General features: G+C 38.1%; 3 protein-coding genes and 2 non-coding genes across 11 annotated transcripts; 2 read left to right on the top strand and 3 right to left on the bottom strand.

The window, feature by feature from the left end:
• Window positions 1-2,226: 2,226 nt before the first annotated feature.
• On the top strand, window positions 2,227-4,129 carry cart2 (cocaine- and amphetamine-regulated transcript 2). The gene is made up of 3 exons (NM_001204781.1): window positions 2,227-2,459; window positions 3,004-3,087; window positions 3,897-4,129. Exons 1-3 carry the CDS (start codon window positions 2,331-2,333, stop codon window positions 4,002-4,004), a joined length of 321 nt encoding a protein of 106 aa, NP_001191710.1. The 5' UTR covers window positions 2,227-2,330; the 3' UTR covers window positions 4,005-4,129.
• An 842-nt stretch (window positions 4,130-4,971) lies between these two features.
• On the bottom strand, window positions 4,972-8,614 carry zgc:114188 (40S ribosomal protein S17-like). Its single transcript, XM_004069783.5, has 5 exons — window positions 8,474-8,614; window positions 7,583-7,734; window positions 7,125-7,230; window positions 6,058-6,123; window positions 4,972-5,091 (listed from the first exon to the last, which is right to left on the bottom strand). Exons 1-5 carry the CDS (start codon window positions 8,474-8,476, stop codon window positions 5,014-5,016), a joined length of 405 nt encoding a protein of 134 aa, XP_004069831.3. The 5' UTR covers window positions 8,477-8,614; the 3' UTR covers window positions 4,972-5,013.
• LOC111947586 (small nucleolar RNA SNORA71) lies at window positions 6,446-6,570 on the bottom strand. Its single transcript, XR_002873466.1, has one exon. It is a non-coding gene; the product is annotated as a small nucleolar RNA SNORA71 (small nucleolar RNA).
• LOC111947587 (small nucleolar RNA SNORA71) lies at window positions 7,326-7,454 on the bottom strand. Its single transcript, XR_002873467.1, has one exon. It is a non-coding gene; the product is annotated as a small nucleolar RNA SNORA71 (small nucleolar RNA).
• Window positions 8,615-10,120: 1,506 nt separating the features above from the next.
• Window positions 10,121-22,063, top strand: commd9 (COMM domain containing 9). Of its 7 annotated transcripts, none has more exons than XR_013656467.1 (12): window positions 10,121-10,276; window positions 11,165-11,281; window positions 12,232-12,371; window positions 13,240-13,274; window positions 14,521-14,624; window positions 14,735-14,795; window positions 15,359-15,434; window positions 16,223-16,280; window positions 17,546-17,617; window positions 18,494-18,626; window positions 18,734-20,626; window positions 21,623-22,063. XR_013656467.1 is itself a non-coding variant. In XM_078948970.1 (8 exons), the coding sequence occupies exons 1-7, from the start codon at window positions 10,223-10,225 to the stop codon at window positions 15,389-15,391; spliced, it is 549 nt and encodes a 182-aa protein (XP_078805096.1). In that variant the 5' UTR covers window positions 10,121-10,222; the 3' UTR covers window positions 15,392-15,434; window positions 16,123-16,280. The 7 variants fall into 7 exon arrangements, 3 of the variants coding, with proteins under 3 accessions (XP_078805096.1, XP_020559875.1, XP_011474716.1); XR_013656466.1 differs by having other exon boundaries at window positions 16,123-16,280; XR_002290436.3 differs by having other exon boundaries at window positions 15,354-15,434.
• The last annotated feature ends 448 nt before the right edge of the window (window positions 22,064-22,511 follow it).

Genomic DNA, 22,511 nt, shown 5'->3' with positions numbered 1-22,511 from the left:
CCGTCACAACATTGCAGACATGTTTGTGTTTATTGCATCTATTAGAAAACAAAAAGAAAAAGCTCAGGAACATTTTATATAAAGGTGTGATGATGAATGTAAAAATGTAACCTGGGACGTGACCCAAAGTAACCTGCTTTGATTTCAGCTGCAGGGCGACAACAGCTTCATCCTCAGTCAACCGTCTCACATGTTTGTGTATCTGGTTGTTACAAAGTTAAATATAAGAAGGAAATTGGTAAAAGCTCAGCCGCTCCGGCGTGAATTCGCTGCGACAGCCTGTCTCTAAAAAAGTTGCTTTTGTTTTCATCTTGAACGGAGTTTATTAGAACAAACAGCTCCATGCGTTCAGTCTGCCTGTCATCCTGACAAACAGGAAAGGACCGGCTCGCGCTCACACTTCACCGCTTCTTTATTCTCTCCTCACATTCGGTTCTTTTACAAGCGACTGCTTCAGCTCTGAACAATTTGTGATGGAAACACACCTTCATTGTAGAGCCAGAGCCAGAAGAACATGTTTCTGTTATATCTGAGATAGAAAAAAAAGGTGCATCAAAATGAAGAAAGATGAGCTCAGAAGGATTCACAAAAGCTGTTTAAGTTCATCTCACTGTTCAGTCACATGAAGACAATATCTTTTTCATTAACACTTACTGGGTTTAAGTTATTTGATTCTGTAAAGGTTGGTGACAATAACAGGTGCTGTCACGAATGTGAGTCTGCAGCACAGAGCTCAACCTGAACCTGGAGGCAACACTTCTCGAAAACAACATAGGAGATAGAATCAGGTTCAAATCCAAATTTTAATCAAACATCTTTCACTTTTTTCTCTTCCTTTTCTGTTTAATTTTTTAGTCTAATCATTTTTGCAAAAATGTTAAAAATGTTGGATCTAATGACATTTTCTGGTGTGAATTCAGGAGTCTGCTCAGTTCAACCCAGCTGAGCTTGATTGATTCATGTCAGTCTTTAGCGATCTAAGGAAGAAAAGTCTGCTGTGAGATTCTGGAGCAGCAATTAAAAACAAAGCATAACATTTTTCAAAGGAACTCTTGAAATAAAAGATAAAATTCGGCTGCTCTATCAGTACTAATACAGCAATCAACTCGTATTTTCTTGTCAAGAAATCTACTTATATTTTATTGAGATGTGCATTTGTCCCAAGTCCGTCTCCCAATACTAATTCAGAGTTCATGGATGTTTCACCTCTCCTGCAGGTGGTGGGCTCAGAGTAGAGAAATGCTATGTTGTCACTTCAGGGAGGGCCCATCAAAAGAGCCCCCAGCCACCAGGCACTTGCCCTGCAAGTCCCAATCCCAGAGTGGGCTCCCAGTGGCGTCAATCCAGGCAGCAAAACTGAATCTTGGTTTTTTTTTCAAAAAGGATTTCTAAAGTGCTTCTTGTCTGGCTTGGTGACTCTAGAAGGTTGTCCTTGGGTTGTGAGTGTGTGGCCCTGCACCTCCTGAACGGCAGTGGGAGTGAAAGAAAAATGTAAACAACTGCCGTAAACACTGGATAACTATGGAAGTTTTTCTGTAACATAAATAAAATAAAAGTCAATATCAAAAATGCTTTTTCATTTTCAAAATGAAGCTGCATTTGTTGACTCAAATTAAAAAGAAATAGCATATTTGAAGGATTGATTTTTTAATTTATTTTTGAGTCAATTGATGCAGTTACATTGTGAAATTTTAAAAGCATTTCTGTTAATCCATTTTAATTGCCAAATTAGATATTTCTAATTAAATTTTGTTACACATTTACTAGAGGACTTTTTTTTAAATTGAAATGTCCAATATCATTTTCTTTATCATTTTAATTAAGTGACAGAATGAGCGGTGTTGAAGAAGAAAAAGAAAAAGCGGTTTGGCGGATTGCTTTTTCTTTTTAATTTTGAGTTAACGAACTTAGCTTTATTGTTAAAATGAAAAAGCATTTCTGGTATTGACTTATATTTTTAATTATGCTACAGATGAACTTCCATATAGATAAAAACTCCAACTTTTGATCTGAACCTTTATTTTTTGTTTTGTGCTTTAGCAATGATCTGCATTATTTTATTTTTCGTCAGCTCTCTAAAATTAACAAGTAGTTTTCAAAAGCATTAAATCGTTAATGTTGTATTTAGTTGCTTGTTTTGATCCATCACTAGCTTTTACGTCATTCTCTTGACGTCACTGCGAATCTTTCGGATGAAGAGATGGAGCGCGGAGCGAGGCGCGCGGCAGTCACTCTCAAGTGTAGGCAGGCGAAGGAGACTCACACTCTCCTGACTCCCCCAGCCCGAACTTTCCTTCGACTTCTCCTCTCGTTTCTTCGCTGTTGCAGACATGTGGGCGCAGGCGGTGCTGTGCGCGGCGGTGCTTTGCGCACTCTGTCCGGCAGGGAGGACGGAAGCCGAGAGGGACGAGAGGCAGGTGCCGGACCTGCAGGACTCACGCTACAACTCAAACAGACTGGTGAGAGCAACAACCGCAGCACGTGCGCTCTCAACTGCTGCACGCGGGACAAAAACAATAATAATAAAAAATAAAACTTTAAAAATTACTAAATTCCGATAATTTGTTAAATATTTTATTGCTATGTTAAACAACTTATACATAGCAACTTTGACTTTTTTTTTGCTTTACAACTTGACATGGATAAAATGACTTAAAGTAAAAATAACAAAATAAAATATATGTAAACATTACTTTTGACACTTCAATGGAAATATCGACATGTATAAATATCACAATTTAAATAAATAGCATCTAGAAATTAGGCTGCAGGAAGTACTGAATTGTTTCTCTGCACACAACTGGTCTGTTTATTTCAAGTTTTATTTTATACAAGATTAAAATGGTATATTGTTCTATTTCTTGTCTTTAGGCTCAAACTATTAAACATCTCGAGTGTAGGGTTATTATGGGAAAGCAAATATAAAAGGCTTGAATGCTTTGCTTTGTTATATCGTATTTGAACAGCTGAAATGTGTAGCGTTGATGCTCTTGTATTTTTCAGCTTGGCGCGCTACACGATGTCCTGGAAAGGCTGCAGACGACACGGATCAACCCCTGGGAGAAGAAATACGGACAGGTTCCCTCTGTGAGTGCACCACACCCTCCACAAGCCAAACTGACCCTCCTCCCTCTTTGGGACCACATTCTTTATGCGTGAAGATGAAGGATGACCATCTATCTCAGAAATGGTTCAGTTCTCCTTAAAGAGCTCTTGCTCTCAGGTTGGAGAAGATTATAACCCATGTGACCTCCTGTCTGCTGCAGCTCCTTACAGATGATTAAGAAAGTTTACTAATGTTTAAAACAGAAAAAAAAATTAGGAAGTTTTGTTTAGTTGAAAATTATAGTTTCCTATTCAGACAAAAATCCTCTCAATTCTGTTGAGGGGATGCATCAGCATCATTACTGCTTCACTGATCTGCAATGAAAGCTGTTTGACAGCAGGGGGCGCTGAAATTAAGGATTACATACCTTTACCAACGTGTAATATCATGTCAGAGCAAAGCTGGAATCAGAGGAACTTTCAGCAGGATTCAGATCACATTTAGATCAATCATTTGGTTAATGTATTTTATTTATCAAAACTGCTTTCAGCATGGATGCGGTTTGAGAAACTCAAAATGAGGGAGGTTACAGATGTGCAGCTGCTGTCCAAAACTAATTTTTTTCACATTTAAATCTCATTTAATGTTTTTAAATTTCACAGTTTGGCTAAATTCAGATCGCAGTTCTTCAGAGCAGGAATAAGAGAATGAAAAATTGTATCCAAGGAGTCTGCACAAGCACTAGAACACGTTAGAAAAAGTTTCTATTCCATCAGGGTGGGCAAGTTTCCGTGGAAGTGACTAGAGCGGACCACAGGGATCATTTCTTACCCATTGTGTTTCTGTTCAGTGCGACCTCGGAGAGCACTGCGCCATCAGGAAAGGATCTCGCATCGGGAAGATGTGTGACTGTCCTCGAGGAGCTTTCTGCAACTTCTTCCTGCTTAAATGCCTATGAGCCACACACGGCACAGCGCAGGAGCTCAGACCCAGAACCCATGTAACGTAGCCTTTAGAGGGGGGAATGATCCTCCATCAAGCTTCATGTGAAGATCCGTGTTCTGCATTAAACATGTTTTCCTTTATTCTTTGACTCGTCTTTGCTTCTGCGGATCAGACCAATTACAATCACTTTTTTCTTACAGTAGGAAAAAATTAACTTTACTGAAATGTAAGACAAATCCATGTTCATCCTGCTGAGGAATTAAAGTAGGAAATGTGAAACATGATCTACATTGTAAACACGAATATCTTAAAGATCCACCACAATAAAAATGTGTTTTTAACATGTTCTTGCAGCATTTCTCTTATGATCGACGACATGTATGAACAAAATTAAGCTTAAAATTGTATTTCTAAGTATCTTATAGATTGTGAATCAGGAGCAAACGAAAACGCCCCTGGAAAAAGATTATAGTCGTGCAAAATCTACAACCAGCAGTCTACAAGCTCCCTGCTCTGCCCCATTTCGATGCATCCACTTGCAGACAAATAGATCCATTTGTTTACTCATCTGAGCTAGAATCTGCCCCAAAACTGTACGGCAAGATAGCGCCGATATTGCTCGCCATTTTTGTTGCACTGCTAAGGTTAGATTTGGGTGGTGATGGGCTGTAAGCTAATGTGAGATTGTGTGAACGAATGGGAAATGATGGCAGACTTTCTCCACGACAACAGTCCCGCCCACAACTAGTGCTGCTCTGCAGAAATTATGTTCTAGAAAAAGACAGTTATTTTTTATTTATAGCAAAATTATAATTAAAAGACCACTGGGAATGCTTTAAGTGTCTATCTTTGCAGAAATGATTTGATCTTCCCTTGAAGTTTTGACAGAGCTAATAATGTGTTGACAAAAGAGCAGCAATTCTTTAACTTCAAGGTTTGCAGGTCTTCACCTCTGAAATCAAAAGTTCTGCACGTCAGTGTTTGTCCCAAACGGTTTTTATTAGGAAGATACTTTACAGAAGCTAGACTCCTCGGGGCTGCTTGAAGTTCATGCCGACAGTGGGCTGGGTGACTTGCAGGTTTGACAGGCTGCCGAAGTCCTGAAGGAAAGAGAGACAGGAGATGAGATCTGGACTGAAGTGAGATCTCTAAAAGTCTGATGGCTCCCATCAGGAAGAGAACCTGACAGTCCTGCAGAGACACTGAAAAGCCTTCAGCTGAGTGGATAAGGTTAAAACAATTTCAAAGAGGAGCAATGTAACAGTTTAGATTTAAACCTCGACATTAAAACTTAAAAGGAACACCACACCAAAAATCAAGATCATTTAATTTAAATTCTAACCTTAAATCAATAAACACGAGATTCTGTAACAAAGACAAGATAAACCAAAAACCCTAAATAAGACTTTGATGTCCAGGGGATCAGAGGTATTTTGGGGGTTTTCTTTTAAAAAAAATCAAATCAGGAAAATATGTACAGAAAATTGCCAGAAGAACGCCTCAAATTGAAGTTTTAAATCAAAGTTTAGCTTTAGACTGGAGTCAAAGTTATGTCAGAATTAAAAACCTGGTGTGATCTAAAGTGGAGCAGCTTTAGTGACGGCCTCCTTCCTCCACACAAAAATCCTCACACGGGTGATGTCTGACCAACAACGTCCAGCGTCTTCATATCGTCTCCACGTCGTTATCTCTGCTTTCAGATGATCCGTCCTTTGGCTTCAAGTTTGACCAACCCAATCAGTCGCATCACTAACGAGCTTAGCGGTGCCTTACCACGATCAAACACTCAACACATCATTAAACGTCTTACAGCTAACTCCACTTCTGAGATTCTTCCTCACATCTACGTTTTCGATTGAGTGGAAGTTCCTCAGCAGCGCCGAAGAGCCCGACGACAAAAACCAACATTTTCGGCTTCAAAGAGAAACCAGCGTTTTTTCCAGCAGCTCGTATGGTTGAATCCGCTCAATGACAGTAAAGCTGTGAGGAAGATGCAGCACAAACAGAACTGCACACTGACAGAGTTCACTGACTAGAACAGTCATTTGGCCGCCACAGAGTCTTACCAGCAGCTTCAGCATCTCCTTGGTGTCTGGATCCACTTCAATGAGCTCCTGGTCCAAAGCAGACACCTGCGCAGGTGAACAAGCATTTCATCAGCCATCATCTGAACAGAATACTCAGGGTATTACAGCTTCTTTATGATACATGCCTGCTGTTGTAACCATTATAAGAAAATATTTTGAGAATAATAAACTAAATATTGCCCTGAGTGATGCATCAGCTAGGGTTGTAAAAATATAGATTTACATTTACTTCTAAATATTTGTGTCAAGAATCCTAGAGTTTCAAATAAATGCACAATTACTGTCAGAGTGAACTTCTAACTCCTGATCATTTTACTGCTGCACTGAACAAAAACAACTGAGGACACAATAATTCAACATTGAGTTTTGTCTGAGAGCGCCAGGGTTCAAAAAGAACAGATCTTTCAAACACGGGAAAATGCTCTCACTTTGATTTTCCTGTACTATCAATGACCTGGCAACATGCACGCCATGGTCACTTTCGATACAGGACACACAAAAGGAAAAAAAAGTCACACCTCACACCCTACAGTTTGGTTAAAAGTGATCCTCATCTCTGTTAAAAAGGACCTGAGATGAACGTTCACACTAAATGATGATTTTCTACTTTTAATTACACGCATGCTTCACATAGAAACAAGGTTAAAAACATGAACACTCACAGATGTTTAAATTAAATGTATTCAGTTTAAAGTTTTGGATCAAGATTTCCTGGATTGATTTAGGTCAGTGAATAAGATTGTTCAAAATGAACAAACATTGACCATGAATCACATCAGCAAACAAATAATATGAATAGTCTACTCTAGACAGCCATGGTCAACCAAAAGCCTCTAATGTGAAACTTGGTCAGCTGAGTAAAGCATCACACTCTGAACCAAGATTAAATGAAAACTAGCAATCTAGCCGCTAGCCAGCAGGAATGAAACATTTAAAAAGTTGACCAATGCAATGTCTCTCCAGTTCAAATCTGTTTGATCATAGAACACAAACAGCGTTGTGAGTGAACCGCTTCCATGCAGTAGAAAGATTGTGGCTTTACTGACCTCTGGGACATAGTTGTCCCTCCTCTCCCTCTCCTCCTCCTGCAGCTTGATGGAGATTCCTCTGACTGGACCCCTCTGGATTCTCTTCATCAAATGTGTCACATACCTGCAGGAGCCCACAGCAGTTAAAGATCAACATGCAGACAAAGCCTTTAAGTTCAACATATGCACAATCACATGTTGAAATACTGGTGATGCAAATGTCTGTGAGCAAATGGGGTCTGATAGGAACAGAAAGTCCTTCAAACACGGGAAAGTCTCACAAATTTTTCTTCCTGTAGTTTTAATGACCAAGCGACTCAGACACCGAGGCCACCTTTCGTTACAGGAGGATACACAGTATTAAGTTTGATACGTCTTTGTATGAATGTATAACTGCTGATTGTATTGTTTTGTGCATTATTCTTTCTTTGATTGCTTAAATGAAACCATATCAAATGAAATCAAACTTTCCTCACCCAGCAATCTTGTTGCGAAGCTTCTTGCTCGGGATGATGGCGATCTCCTCACACACCCTCTTGTTGGTGTGGAAGTCATTTCCCAGCCGGGTGTAGTATTTCTCGATGATGACCCTGGCGGCCTTCTTCACCGTCTTGGTCCTGACTCGTCCCTGCAAGACAAGTCGTACAAATTTGTTATAATCTTACAAGCAGGGACAGGTGTTAACCATGCTAATTAGAGAAAAATGCCATGCACATCTTCATTGAGTTTACATGTTTGCAAAGTCATAGGCAGGTCTAATTGGACTGTTACACTAACAATTCCCATTACCCCAAAAGAAATCTTAGTGAAAATGCAAATAAAATCCAGAGAATAATAAAAGGCATAATGAGGGACTTACATGGGCTCAAGAGGGTCTAAATCAGTTTAATTGTAAGGAAAGATTTTAAAAATCTTAAATCACGGTATATATATATTTTAAACTAAAGACTAATGAACGAGCCTAAAGAAGTCAGTTACTCAGCATAGCTTTGCATTGCACGATCTCCCCCTTGGTCGTGCTAACAGAACCGTGTTAGCATAAGGCTAACTAATCAGGATCGCTCAACACATACAAAAATAATAAAACAGCGACTTTTCCAATAAAAAATAATGTTCACCTCTTATGAGCTGTCAACTCAAAACTATTACAACTCTCAACATAACCCATGTCTAGACCGGTTCCGCTAGCATCAATTCTACGCTACAAGGCAATAAAGCCATTTCCCCCATACTAATGCCACCAATAAAATATATTTTGGGTAAAACTAGGTCTACTGTTTCTGTTAATTGTACGATCAGCGACCAAGAACCACTACGAAGTTAGGATTGGTCTGGATTTCGAAGACTGACATGAAGATTTTACCCACCATGTTGGATCGGCCTGGTAGAAGAGGACGAGCAGACTTCCGGTGCAACTTTAAACCGACAGGCGCACATCTAGAGTCAATTTGTCTGACAACAGCGACATCTATGGTTCGGAGGCTTCACCTACAAAAACATTAGGTGTGACCAGCTCCTTTTTGTGTCTGCGGACCAACACATTAATTTCAAACTCATCGGGATGTTATATAATGGAGAACAAAAAAATCGTGTTTTACCTTAATTTTTTACAAATATTAAATCAAATAAAACATTTTTTGTCACGAAAGTGTTTTGTATTTCTCCATGACAACCAAGATTTTGTGAATACATTTTAATAAACTTGTTTCTCTTTCGGCTCCTCCCATCAGGGGTCGCCACAGCGAACAAGTCGCATGGTAAATTTGGCAATGTTTTACGCCGGATGCCCTTCCTGACGCAACCTTCTCAAAGCAACCGGGCTTGGGACCGGCACAGAAGTAGAGGAGGGAATAGGGAGCAGCCCGGATTTGAACCTGGGTTTCACGGACGGAAGGCGCCGCAAACCAGCACGAGCTAAACCGGCTCCCAAATACATTTTAATAAACAAACTTTTGAAATACTTCATCTCACCTACCCTTAAAAATATTAACACAACATATGCCAAATTTTATCACACATACATTATGAAACACACTGACAACAAATATGTTCCCAATGTTGCAATAAACACATTTGTTGGTATCTTTTACCTTTTGGTGGATAAACATTATTAGGAATAAAAATAAAAACAATAAAAAAATAATACAATCATAATCAAGGTAATTTATTCTTCAAACCAAAATATTTTATTTCTTATAGAAAAAATGCTTGGATGCCAAAATAACTTTCTGCGTTGGATTTAAAATGCGTGGGACCTTTCCTTTATCTAGTTAAATAAAAATGTTATTTGAATATTTAAAGAAACCAAGTTGTTTTTCACTAACTAAAAAGGTTTCAGACGGTAAATTAAAAATGTTCATTTTTTTCTTAGTACCGTCCCTGTTGGAATTCTTCGGTGTCGAAGTTGATTTTATTCAACTATAGATGTAGTTAACCACTGGAGAGATATCTTATTTTTAAGAAACGCCCAAACTAAAGTGCAATTTCTTGACAACTTTATCTATATCTGACAATAAAGATTTGGTGGTGTTCATCACTACTGCTTTATATATTTTTTTTTTTATTTATTTTTTTTTTTATTGAACAATTGCAACATACAAAACAAGAAAATACAACAATTATGCACATTTAATGTACAATAGAATTCTGAATACAGAACAAACATGTTGCATTCTTTAAAAAATACTAATTATTAATAATAAACACAAAAGGGAATAAGAAATAAAAAGAAACAAAAAAAAAATAAAGAGAAAAGAGAAAATGCGAGAGTAAATCTATGTCAGCAGTCCAAAAGATTTACAGATGCTAATTGTTTTTTGAGCTTTTGTATTTTTTGAAGCAGAAATTAAGTTTAAATAACGCTGCAGTTCCAGTTTGAACACAAAGAAATCCGGTTTTTTATTGGAAAATTTTCTTTTGTGTATATGAAATTTAGCGATAAATAATACCATGTTTACACAAAAGAAAGCATCACGGTCTTTGACATCAAAGCTATGAAAACACTACTGCTTTATATGTGCCCTTGCTGACTTAATCTAATTCCGGACTTCAATTCCCGTCAGAGGGAGCGGCATTTTGCGGTCACGTGATTCGTTTTGCCGCTGTCACATGTTAACATGGCTGCTACCGTCTCCAGTGAGGTCTTCTCTGATCTGCAGCTTCTCTTAAAGGTTTGTGTTTACTAAAATCTGTGTTTCCACACAGAAATTGAGTTATTTTCATCCTTATTTGTCACGTTTTAAAATGTTATATCAGGGAAATGTCAGTTAAGCGTAGCCGTTTGCTCCCGCGATTCTGTTGGTTTCTCTGTAGACTTTAGTTTCTAATCTGTGTGTTTACATATGGGGTGTTACGATTCATTTTAACAACAATGCGATTTTTGTCATAATTTCTGGTTGCTGATCAGATTCATAGTCGATTTTGGTTCATTTTAAATAAATGGAAAAAAAATGGATCCAGGAAATCTTTAGCCAAAACTTCCAGTTCCACTAGTGTGACCGAAATACCTGGTACTGAACACTGCAGCTGAAGTTTTCTAGATTCCTTTGTATTTCATACAAGATAATGAAGTGTGAATTAAATACGTGTTCAAACAAACAAGTAGATAAGAATGAATGTCAAATCTATTCACATTTTAGTTTGCTAAAGTTCGGTTTTCTGTGTTTTTTTTCACATTAAAAATGATCCAAAGGGAACATTATTAGAATATTCTGGTCACATTTCTTTGCACAATGTTGTCCATACATTGAACTGGAATTATCGTTTTTTGCTGCCATCATGTGCGTGTTGTCCCCTGTGATGCACTTTGTCGTTTTTATTTTAGTCTCAGTCAAAATTGTATTTTCCAGTATTAGTATAATCTATTTATTTTACTTTGAAATGATTGTATAATGTTAAGGTTTATTTGATTAACAACTTGCCTCAGATCGCTTTGGTTGGATTGTAGGAATATAAATCCATTAATCGATTAGGTCCGTTATTAACATGACATTAGTTACACTCCTAGTTTAATTGTGTGTACGTTTTGACATCACTTTTCCATTGAATTTGTTGTTCAGGCTCCTTCTAAAGATGTAGTCAGAGAAGTCTGTGTCCAGAGTCACAGCGGTCCAAGTCGGCAACTGACGGACAACACCGCAGCAGCGCTCAGCATCTCTGCAGCCCAGGCAGCTCAGGTAAGCCCCGTCCCTGTCCCCGTGTGCGCATCCAGGCCAGCAGCTCCTATAGTCTGCTTTTGCTCACCAGTCTGAAAGACAGAGTTTAAAGCTGGAGAAATAATAACAGCAGTGTCACTTCAAAACCGGGCGTTATTGCATATCACAGTAACAAGCAAAACCTAAATCTGGAGACAAACAGCAGAAATGTAAACCTTTATGACTTCTGCCCATTTTTGGGCCTTTTTATTTTTCCTGTGGTCTGTCAGAGCCCTGATGAGAAATTAGACACAGATCAAAGAAAATACGCTCTTAGGAGGCTGCAGAACCTGATCTGTGCTGTTCATGATCAATTTTAAAACCAGAGGGGCTCATTTATAAAACTGGATAAATAATAAAATGGATTCTAGGGTAGAAAAAAAAAAGAAGAGTTGTCACAAAGAAGTTTTTAACAAATAAACCCATTTCAGGTGTCCTCTCACACTGGCTTCTCTGTATAAATGCCAACCTGCGATCAGCCATGCATAAAGGCAGGCGTGATGTTCTCCGCCCTCACCCGGCATAATTATAATTTAAAAAACCACTAAGAACGCTTTTACAATAGATTGAAAGATGATCGGAGTGGAACTTTTATGAAAAATCAAAATTCAGTTTCAGGCACTGATGTTGTTAACGATTTCTCCCCGTAGAAATTTGAAATTGGAAAGTTTATTGTTTTTTCAAACCGGTTCTCATTGGTTTACGGCTGCTTTTTGGTGCGTATCGTTTGGATTATTTCAGAATTCAAGCTCTGGATATTGGATATTAAATCTCGGAGTCCTATAGTGACAAAGTTGTTTGATAAAACAAGTGATGAATGAGTGTTTTTAAATGCGCTAAAACTTAATATGCGTGATATTTATGCTGTATGTCTTATTCAACTCTAAACTTGTTGGTTTTGACTGAAAGCGGCTGTGATTTCTGTCCCACAGTTGGTCCAGTCCCTCCACACCCTATCCCATCACATCCTCTTCTACAACCTCAGCTCCCCAGAGCAGATCCTCTCCATCTTCCCTGAGACCTTTCACTCCAGCCTCAAGAACCTGATCACCAAAATCCTGCTGGAGAACAGGTAAACTTCTGGTGCAGAGCTGGGGTTTATGTGGGACATCTCTAATTATTAGATCTGAATTTATTTTTTTAATTGAAGGCTTTTGGGTGGAGAAGTATGTGAACTAAACAAAACTTTATTAAGATGAGTGCATTAAACTCAGGCTTCATTTGTATCGTTTAGAATCTGACGAGTGAAGTCAGATATTATAAGACCAGTTAATCCACGTCTACGTTTGTTTCACATTGCAATCACCCTTTTAAAATTCTCTTTCTTAATAGTTATCAGACCTCGTCAGTCATTTCCTCTAGAGCTCTCACATCGTCAGACGCTGCTCTCACTATGAGAACTGGGACTCACAGCGGCCTCTTTTCAGTACCGTGCTCCTCATTTGTGGAGTAACTTGCCTGAGGAGTTTCTGCATCTGTGGAGATATTTAAATATAAATTAAAGACACATATTTTAAAATTAGCATTCATATTTATTTATTTGGGTTATTGGGTTTTTGTGGCTTTTATGGTTATTTATTTGTACATTTTTAATCTGTACACTGCCTTCTCAAACTATTAGGCACTACATTTTTTTGTTTTTCTTGATTGTTGTTGTTTTTAGCCTATGGGGTTTTACGACTTTTTATTGTTTAAACTTATTTATAAATGTCTTTTACATTTAAAAAAAAAAGACATATTACGCATGTTGATGAAAGGCGCTCTAAAAATAAAGTGATTGATTGACGGGTGGAATTACAGCTGAAGGTTTTTATCCGCCTTCAAGACATAAAACATACCGGTACATTTGTAAAATAGAAAAGGGGATAAGATAATGTCAGGTCTGGAGGCATAACTCACATTAAAGGCAAAACCCTCTGTTTCTGTGCTGTTTCTTTCAGTCCGGCATGGAGAACAGGAGCCCTCGATAAGCAGGGTGAGTGGATGTTGTTCTTCTCTCTTCCTCTGTGTGTTTCTGGTTCTCCTTTGCTCTCTGAACCTTCATCGGTTTGAGGGGAACAACTCAAAATTGGATGTTATTACTTTGTTTAAAAAATACTACAACATAAAAAATTCTCTTTAATTTTAAAGCATGAAACTGCATTCAGACCTGAAAGAACTGCAAACTTGTTTGAAGTTGAAAAGCTCTGCCAGATGCTTTGCAAAAGTTGTCTTAACTTCTGAAGATGGAAACCTTAGAAGGAGATCTAACTTTGAACATCAAACAGCAAATGTGTTTCTGTGTTAATGGTGTAAAACTTTGGGTAGCTCAACTGAATGCTTCAAAAGGTTGAACATATGTTTTTGAATGTACAGAACACAAAAATGTAACATTTTCTCCTAAAGAAAATGTTGGAAAAGTTATAAATAATCATTTTAGCATATTTCTTATGTATTAACATGATGGATTGATTTACAGTGAACTTGCATGTAGGGAAGGCCATTTGTAATTTTGTTTTCTATTAAGATTACCCCAAGGGATTGAATACAAATAAGATATATTTTTCTGTCTACCCCTTTACAATCAGGCATTTTGTGTTAAACGCCTTTTGGATAGTTTTGGAATTTGTGTAGCTTTAGAAGATGTATCTAATGCCTGTTGTGTTTGGGGGGTCTCGTGAAAAGAAATCAAATCAAATCAACTGGTTGATTTTTTTCCTTTTTTCTTGTAAGATGTTTTTTAGTCTTATCAGTCAGGCTTAGACAGGACTTCTTTTTGTTTAGTTTTCTGGGACATAGTTTCTGCACAGCGACTGTAGTTAATCAGAAATTTACTTCTGAGTTGTGTGTTGGACTGTTGGCATGTAGCAAGCCTGCCCTGACTTCCCATCTTCCCTTTGTTTACCCTCTCTGGATAGCTATATTGAGGCTATCCAGCCGGACATTTTTTAGCCAGATGCCAGCTCGGACAAGGAACATGAAGACGTACATGGATCAGAATGGAGCAGAGTGGGGAGCTTGTGGCGCACCAACTGTAGCCGCTATGTCACTGCTACAGGCTTTTTTTCAATTGCATTATTTCGTCTGTTCCCGATTCACGATTTAAATAAAGAAATACCATACTCAGAATTGCAATTTTGAGCTTTATTAAATGGAACCTCCATCATCAGAAAAATGCAGCAAGAAAACGCTGATTTTCATTAGAGTGGGTCTTTAAACTTTGTGCTTTTGTGTGTTTGCAGTCTCCCTCCCTCAGCTAAAGGACTTGGACTGGAGGGTGGACTTGGTGACTGGCTCAGACTCAGTCAGTCGAATGTCCATGCCAACCTGCCTGGTTCAGCTGAAGGTGAGTTCCCAAACCACAATCGGACCACGTCGCATCCTGTCGTCATGTCTATGTCTGCACTGATCGTTGGAGTCACATGATGTCCCCGAATAATCATTTGTGTTTTCCAGTTGGAGGATCCGTGTCAGTCCACGGACATGGAGTCGGTTTCCACAGTGACTGTAGAGCTGAGTAAGGAGTCTCTGGACACCATGTTGGATGGGTTGGGCCGTATAAGAGACCAGCTGTCTGTAGTGGCTGGAAAGTGATGTCTTCTCTCAAACTTCTGCTTGCAGCTTTTTTCTTTGATCTCGTCACCAACAGAAGTCACGTCTGGGATCAATTTTTTGTTCTCCTCAATTCTGATTACTGCAGGTGGAATAGTTAACAAACAGCCACCAAATAACTGAAATTTATGTATTTCAGATTAAAATGTCAAAGTATTTTAGTCATTACACTTAAAACTCTGCATGTTTGTTAAAATCCAATGATCATGTCTATCAATGTTAAACTTGTAATACAGCTTGTTTTTACAGACATTTCTTCCATGACTATACATTTATTATTTTATGTTATTATTTATTTAACGGATCCGCTGATCTATTTTTTAAGCGAGTCCTGACACATTGCAACCCAACCCAAGATATTTAATCTAATAAAACGGTAGCACAACAGCTGCAGTTGCATAGATTTCCAGCCTGTAGGGGCCCAATAATGATTCATATTTCCCTTTTCTGTCCTTACACAAAGGACAGACGGCAAGAAACATCCTGGGAGCTGAGAGCTGAAGGTCTGTTAGCCATCTGCTGAAGACCCACATTTAAATACGAAGTGAGCAGCCCAATGAATTCCTTGTATATAAATCTGTACCAGTGTGTGTGAGCCAATGCAGGCCAGTTCATAGGTACACATTCGTGCACCACTGTTCCTGATGAAATGGCTGGAGGCATGAAAAACTGAATCCAAAATGTGCAGAGCCTGGACTGGGAAATGTGTGTATAAAACATCACCATAATCGAGCACAGTAAAAAAATGTTGCAGCAACAAATATCATCCTTGCAAGTAAAGACAAACATAACTTGTTTCTGAAGTGATTATATGTATTTTAGATTGAGAATAGTTTAAATCTAAAATAAAAGAAGCAGAAGATTTTCTGAGATGCCAGGAAGAAAGACTACTCTAAAAAGAAAACTGACCCATTTGTTCATGTGTTTGAGTGTCATATTAAATATGTATGACAATATTTTAAAAAAAGAATCTCCTTGAAAACTATCTGTGATTTATAATACAAAAGTGCTTTTTTAGAGTTTATAATATTTGACAGATTTAAACTGTTTTAAACTCCTTAATAATACATGACTATGTACGCGTGCATGTTAGTAAATATTATTTTATCATATTATTTAATTTTATCACAAATTACTTTCCTCTTTCCTTATAGGGTAAGTGTACTTGCCACAGTCTTCGTTAATGGACACAGTCTGTCTGCTCATGCATTGTAAATAAAGTTTTTTTTTAGGAAAACCACTGCCCCTGCATAGTGGCTATGGTCAACCCGTGCCTCCACGATCTAATCGTTTGTTTTCTTCGTCATGTCGGCTCTCTGTATTCTGGACTAGGAGTATGTTTTTCCTCAGGAAAGTTTAATCCATCTGAGGATTTCAGTTAATTTTAAAGGTAGGCTCATAATTTTATTCTTAACATATGACTGTTAAGCCTAATTATATTTGATATACTTTTTCTGTTGTGCATTTAGAAACTAGCTAATCAGATGGCTGAATATGTGGTGAATCGCATGTATGACAGATTTCGGACCAATTACTGTTTACTGAGAAAGTCTGGCTCCAACATGGCGTTATCCGTATATCGTGAGGGGAAAAATGGCGACTATTGAAATCGTTTAGTTGAAGCCGGAAGTTCGCCGTTTTGTTATGGGTGGCGTCGCACGAGCTCGACCCCGGCTCTCGAATAAATAAACCTAAAAGGGGTGGCCGTCTTTTCACAGAAGAAGCTAGTTTTTCATCTGTCTGCCTTGAACATAACTCCCAGTAAAAGCTATGGATCCCATTCACGTGTGGTTATTGTCTTTTAGTGGAAGTGAATTTTATGTTAAAGTTGTGGCGTTCTATAAGAAAGCGCTTGCCGACTACCGAGTAGGACAGCGGACGTTTTCGCCATGCAAGTCTGGAGGATGGCTTCAATTTAGGGAAGGAAAATGACGACATTCATTTCCGAAGCATTGACTGTATTGGAGAAGAAAGGATTAGCAGAAACTTGTTTAAAATAAATAAATTAAGATTAAGAATGGTTATTCTCTGACAAATAGAATGACTGAGTAACCGCTGTTTATTTCTCTATAAGAAGTCTAAGGGATTTTGGCTTGTTGAATCCAGCAGATACTTCCTGTTTGGAACTGGAGTAGTGGGGACTGACTGGTGGCTCCAAGAAGCCAAAATCCCAGACATGTGTTCTATAATTCTTTTGAGAAAAATAAACGGCCATTACTCTGTAAATTATGTTTGTCAGAATAACCCTTCTTGGCCTGCTACCTTTTTTTTTTTTTACATGTTCTTGCTTGCTAATCCTTTTTTTTTCTTCAGTTTAACTTATTGAGGCATCTTGGTCATTTTACAACTTGAATAACTTGAACTAGGGACATTAAGTTATTCAAGTTATAAAATGACCAATCAGATGTCTCAATAAAATTTTTTGGTGCCCTCTGTCCCTCACATCCAAGCTGGAAATATGAAGTTAGATTTATAGCAAAATATTGTCCGTCTGTGGGAAAATAAATTGCACTTAGAACTAGACATTTGTGTGTTTGTGTTGAACTATAATGACAAAACCAAAAGTTATAAGTATAATTTATTTGCTTCTCAAATCAGCATTAATAATTTTATTTACCAGCATTTCAGGGCATTTACTTTGTGGTTCTGTTTCAGAAAAAGGATGGCGTGTTGTGCTGATAAATGTGTCAACAGACCTTGCAGAAATTCAACTCTGCAGTTTTTCCGGTAAGTAGCTTACCCTAGACCAAAAAAATGAAATTTATGAAAATGCGTTTGACTTGTTATTGCTCTTTTTTTGTTGCAGCAAAATCAGAACCACAAACCACTCAAAAATCAAAACCAGCAAAAAAATGATTTTGTTGGTGGTACGAATTTAAATATGATTAAAGACTGCATAAATAGAATCAAACTTTTCCATGGATATCCACTATTAAAAAGATATTATAACAGGGGTCCCTTGTTAATTGCGGAGGTATACGTTCCATAAGTATTATGCAACAGGTGAAACTTGCAAAGTAGAACTGCAGGAGTTTTAAGGCTGTGAAAATCCTCTCTACACACTTTATACACTTTTCTTTGACGGACATAAACATTTTCACACTCTTTTTTTAAACTGTCAAAAGTTCAAACCTTTATAGAAAAATAAGTCCAGTATTATCGAATGAAAACAAAGACCTTATTGCGATCAAAGATCTATATCTAGATCTTAAATCTCATTGTATTATGCACAATGACAATAAAGCAAATCTAAATCTATATCACTCTGGCAAGCTCACCTGTGTTGCCAGATGATCATGCTTTTCCAACCTAAAAGTAATTTAAAATCAGCCAAACCCCAAAAAAATAATCTAACTAAAAACCGCCAGACTGACCCCAGACTATCTCCACCTGCACAAAGCAAATTTTGGCCACAAATTCAAAATCAAAACTGTTCAATTAAGCGGGAAAACGCTCGATCTGACAACACGGAGGAGATTGATTGGCAAGATCAACAGCCAATCAGTGTCAGAACACAGTGCGCTGTTGAGAAATAGAGAAGCAAAAGGTGAACTGCGATATAGCGAGGAAATACTAAAGTTTCCCTTCATCTGGTCTTTCCAGATTACCTCATCGTGATCCTGAGCGGCTGAAGATGTGGCTGCTTAACATCAAAAGAAAGGACTGGACTCCATCCACCTCTTCTCGTCTGTGTAGCGAACATTTTGAGGAAGATCAGTTCCTAGTCAACAACCAAGTAAAGACTTTCAACATGAATTCTTTCACTTTTATGGTCATTTGCAGTTATTATTCAAAATAACAATGTGTGTCACTAACATTTTATTTTAATGATTCTTTGTATAGGGACTAAAGAGGCTAAAGAGCACAGCTGTGCCAACGATTTTCAATTTGCCCATCCGCAAGAAAGTGGAAGTATCAGCATGTCCTTTTACTGCCGTCGTGGTAAAAGAAGAGGAAAGTGATGAGCCAGTGTTCCCAAGTTTAGCTCATTTTGGCCATGGCGCTAACTTTACACGTCAAGATCATAGCTATGTCAATGAACCAATTGAAGTTATTGTCAAAGAAGAGTCTTCTGACAGTGCGGAGCAGGATGAGGGGGTTACGGCAAACTGCAATGCCATTGAAAGTATTTGCTGTTTAGACCACAATTACATCATTGCTGACTCCCCACTACTATTAAAAAGGAAAATGGTTGTATTACAGGGCCAGCTACATGCAGCCCGTAAAAAGCTCAAATTAAAGTACCAACACACTAGAAGGTTGAAAAAACAAGTGTCATCCTTGAAAAATGCAGTTAGTGTTCTTCAAAAGAAGTTGCTGGTCTTCAACAAGTTTGCTGCTCTCCTACCTGCCGTGGATTTGGAGGACTGTTACGGGCCGGACCCCTGCCTCAGCCTGGGAGATTAACCACAAAGCGGCCGTGACATATGGCGGATGGACACCAAAAAGAATAAGGAACACAGTTTATTGAAAAATAAGAGCTTATGGTATTACTTTAGATGCTCCTTTGAAAGACATCCAAATACTTGAAAACTAAGGTGGCTTTATTCAGCGGTTTTTGTCTCTATTGATAACTTGGGAGCAAATTCTCTTACTGGTTTCATGAATCTTTATATGTAGAAACGCTGTTTGTTGTTGGAAAGGAGTTTTAACTTCTCAGGACTTATGAAGCCACCATGTCAGAGTTCAAACGGGGAACAGATGTTGTCAAAAGTGAATGTTTTTAACAAATATATTTTCACACTGTAACAGGACTTCCACCTGATGTTCTACATGACTTATTAGAGGGAATTTAGCTTGTCAACAAAAATTGATGTCTGACAAAAGATTCTCACTTGAAGAATTAAACACTGCCATTCGCAATGTCCTTTATTGATTATCAGAGAGAACTAATCAACCTCGACAACTAAACCAGACTTTAAAAGTTAATGGAACAATCGGGGGCAATGGACATGAGAATTGGACTCTTGAGGCTGCTACCCCTGATGGTCAGACATCTGACACTTGAGAACAACATAACTTGGAGAATATTACTTGAACTGAAAGACATTGTGGAACTTCTTGCCTCCTCCCGTTTGTCACTGAATCGTTTTATTTGGAATACAAAATATCGGCCCCATGGCGGTTCCTGCAGGACGATCTCCTGGACTTCAATTTAAGAGCCAACTATAATTTTGTTTCTTCCTCATCTGTTGCTTTGGTCTATTGCTTGACTGTCGGACTATATGTTTTGAAGCCAAAGATAGTTTTTTTTTTTTTTTTGTGACGAGAAAGAACAATTTAAAAACGATTTTACCCATGCTGCTTTACTTCCTGGACATGCCCAGCCTTTTTAAGCCCCCAGTAGATGCTTGCCCTGTGCATCTTGTTTCTTTAGACATTTTGGATTATTCAGTGAGACAGGCCATCAGCTCAAAGTATGAAAATGTCTCATCTGTGTCTCTTACTCCTCGTGCCTCTCTGTATGCCCAAGTGTACACTAAAGGCATATTTGCGTCTCTTGCTACCACTAATGGCCTCCCTGATTTTGCCAAAATTCCCGAAGTACCTATTGTTGTGGACAAGGCCTCATTTATCATTGAGTCTTTTTTTTTCGGGTACTTGGAGAACCTTTGATTCTATGAACTCCCCAAGAAACCTCCTGCAGATCTTGTTGCAGAATCAGAGGAACTGCACTGCTGTTCCACTGTCCCTGGAGGACTTTGGTCTCACCCAGAGGGTTTCTACTACATGGAGGTATTTAATACTAGGCTTTTTTTTTGTCATTGTAATTTGTAAATACGGCTTGAAACATCAACAAGCGTGCAATGGGGGGATCCAGATAAACGTCTCCAAATAGAGGCTACATTTGAATTCCCTCCCTGCTCTGTAGCTACTCAAAAAACTCTACGGTGCCCTGACTTTTTTTTTTTTTTTTTAAACTTGTCCTGTCCAACAGCTAGGCAAACAGATGAGAGCTGAGGGCCTCTTGTGTTGGACATATTTTATTTTAACAAGAGGGGTTATTAATCTTCAGACAAACCAAAGGTATGTCTGAATAAACCCCTTTTGTAATTGAGGCCAAACTTTATTAATTTCAATCATGTTTGAAAATCTTTGGTGTTGGACCGGATGGAAAAGGAAAGAGGGGAAGAAGAGAGAGGGACGTTAGAGAGAGGGGGGGGTAGGAGGGTGATAATAGGAGGGGAAGGGGGGTAAGACCATGAAGCAGCATAGAGCAGACAGGTTTACTGGTTGTTTATCATTACGGTACGGTTCAAATGTAGTACAAAAAGGGCGGTGACTTTTAAAAGCAGTTTGAACGCCATGCTCTCTACTGTTTTCTTTCGATGATAGATAAAAAATACATTAAACCAGAAAAATTGTTCAAATATTGCCTCTTTTCTTTTTTTTTGCTACTCTAGTGAGCATCGATCCACACTTTCTTTTTCCTGAGACTTCTGGCAAATTTCTAGAGGACTCAAATTTGGGATTGTAGATTTTTGACAGCACTACAAAATGGCAAACACGCTTTATAGTGTTCCAAGTAGTGAGTAGTGAATTTGAACACAACCAGAGTCATCAATTTGATCTAATTTTGACTGTTTTGTTTGTGTGTGTAACTTTGTGTGACAAACTAAAAATTGGTCTTGTTATGGGAGGGTGGTTTTTCATTTATTATACAATTTTATGACTTCAGTGGTCATTTCTTGTAGTTTTGACATTTCTTTCCCTGCTTTCCCATCTCTGTAGAAGTCAGTACATCGTCCTTGCTGGGGACAACATTCAGAGGGTTTGTACTGAAGGATTTCCAGAGACAGTGGATGAGCTGAAGATGATGGTGAAGACCTGTTTGAACCTGGAGGGTGAGATGAAGAATTCTGTGGTGAATTCTGTTCTCTGAACAACACAGAGGATTTACACAGTAAAATCATTGAACTGAAGGTCATCATGAAGGCACCACGCAGCTGTCCACAGTCCCAAGGCGTCTGGCCCAATCTGTTCCCCATACCCACCTTCATCACGATGCCTTTTTGACTTGTTTGATTTCTCAAACCCTTTATTTATTTAATAAACCTATGAAGTTGCATGTAGTTTAAGTGTAACTTTATAGTTATTTTTTAAATTAAGAACTCAAATGTTGATGTTAAACTTTGTTTAAGATAAACTTCATTAAAACTTTATGCAAACTTGTTTTATCACAGATTTCATTGTTTTCACATTACCTCTGCTTTTACCATGAAATACTTTTTTGTCATAACACATTAAATGCTCAGGACATTTAAAAGAAATGATATGGAACACATTTTTTTTTTTTTATGGTTGAACAGTTTTTGACCTGAATTTGAAACTGTAAGATCCTCTGGAGATGTGCTGAACAACCATTGGCCAATAGATTCAGGCCTCCTATGAGGTCAAAGGGTGATGCACAGTTTCAAGGGTGGAGAGATGCAATTGGAGCTTTTTCTTATTGGTCTTTTGTTTCAGATCTCACAAGTAACTGTTTTTTGGTCAAAGACCAACATTATTTTTTATCCACTTCTTTTTTGACTATTTTAAAATTGATAACTTTTGCTTCTTATTTTTGTAACTGATTAGAAGATTCATTTTGAGATTAAATTCCAAAAACAGTTTGCTCCAT

Source organism: Oryzias latipes, chromosome 6, assembly GCF_053564925.1.
Source record: "Oryzias latipes strain Hd-rR chromosome 6, Olatipes_Hd-rR_3.1".
NCBI classification, from domain to species: Eukaryota; Metazoa; Chordata; class Actinopteri; order Beloniformes; family Adrianichthyidae; genus Oryzias; species Oryzias latipes.
Note: the sequence above shows the minus strand (reverse complement) of the source record. Positions and strands in the feature narration are given on the sequence as shown.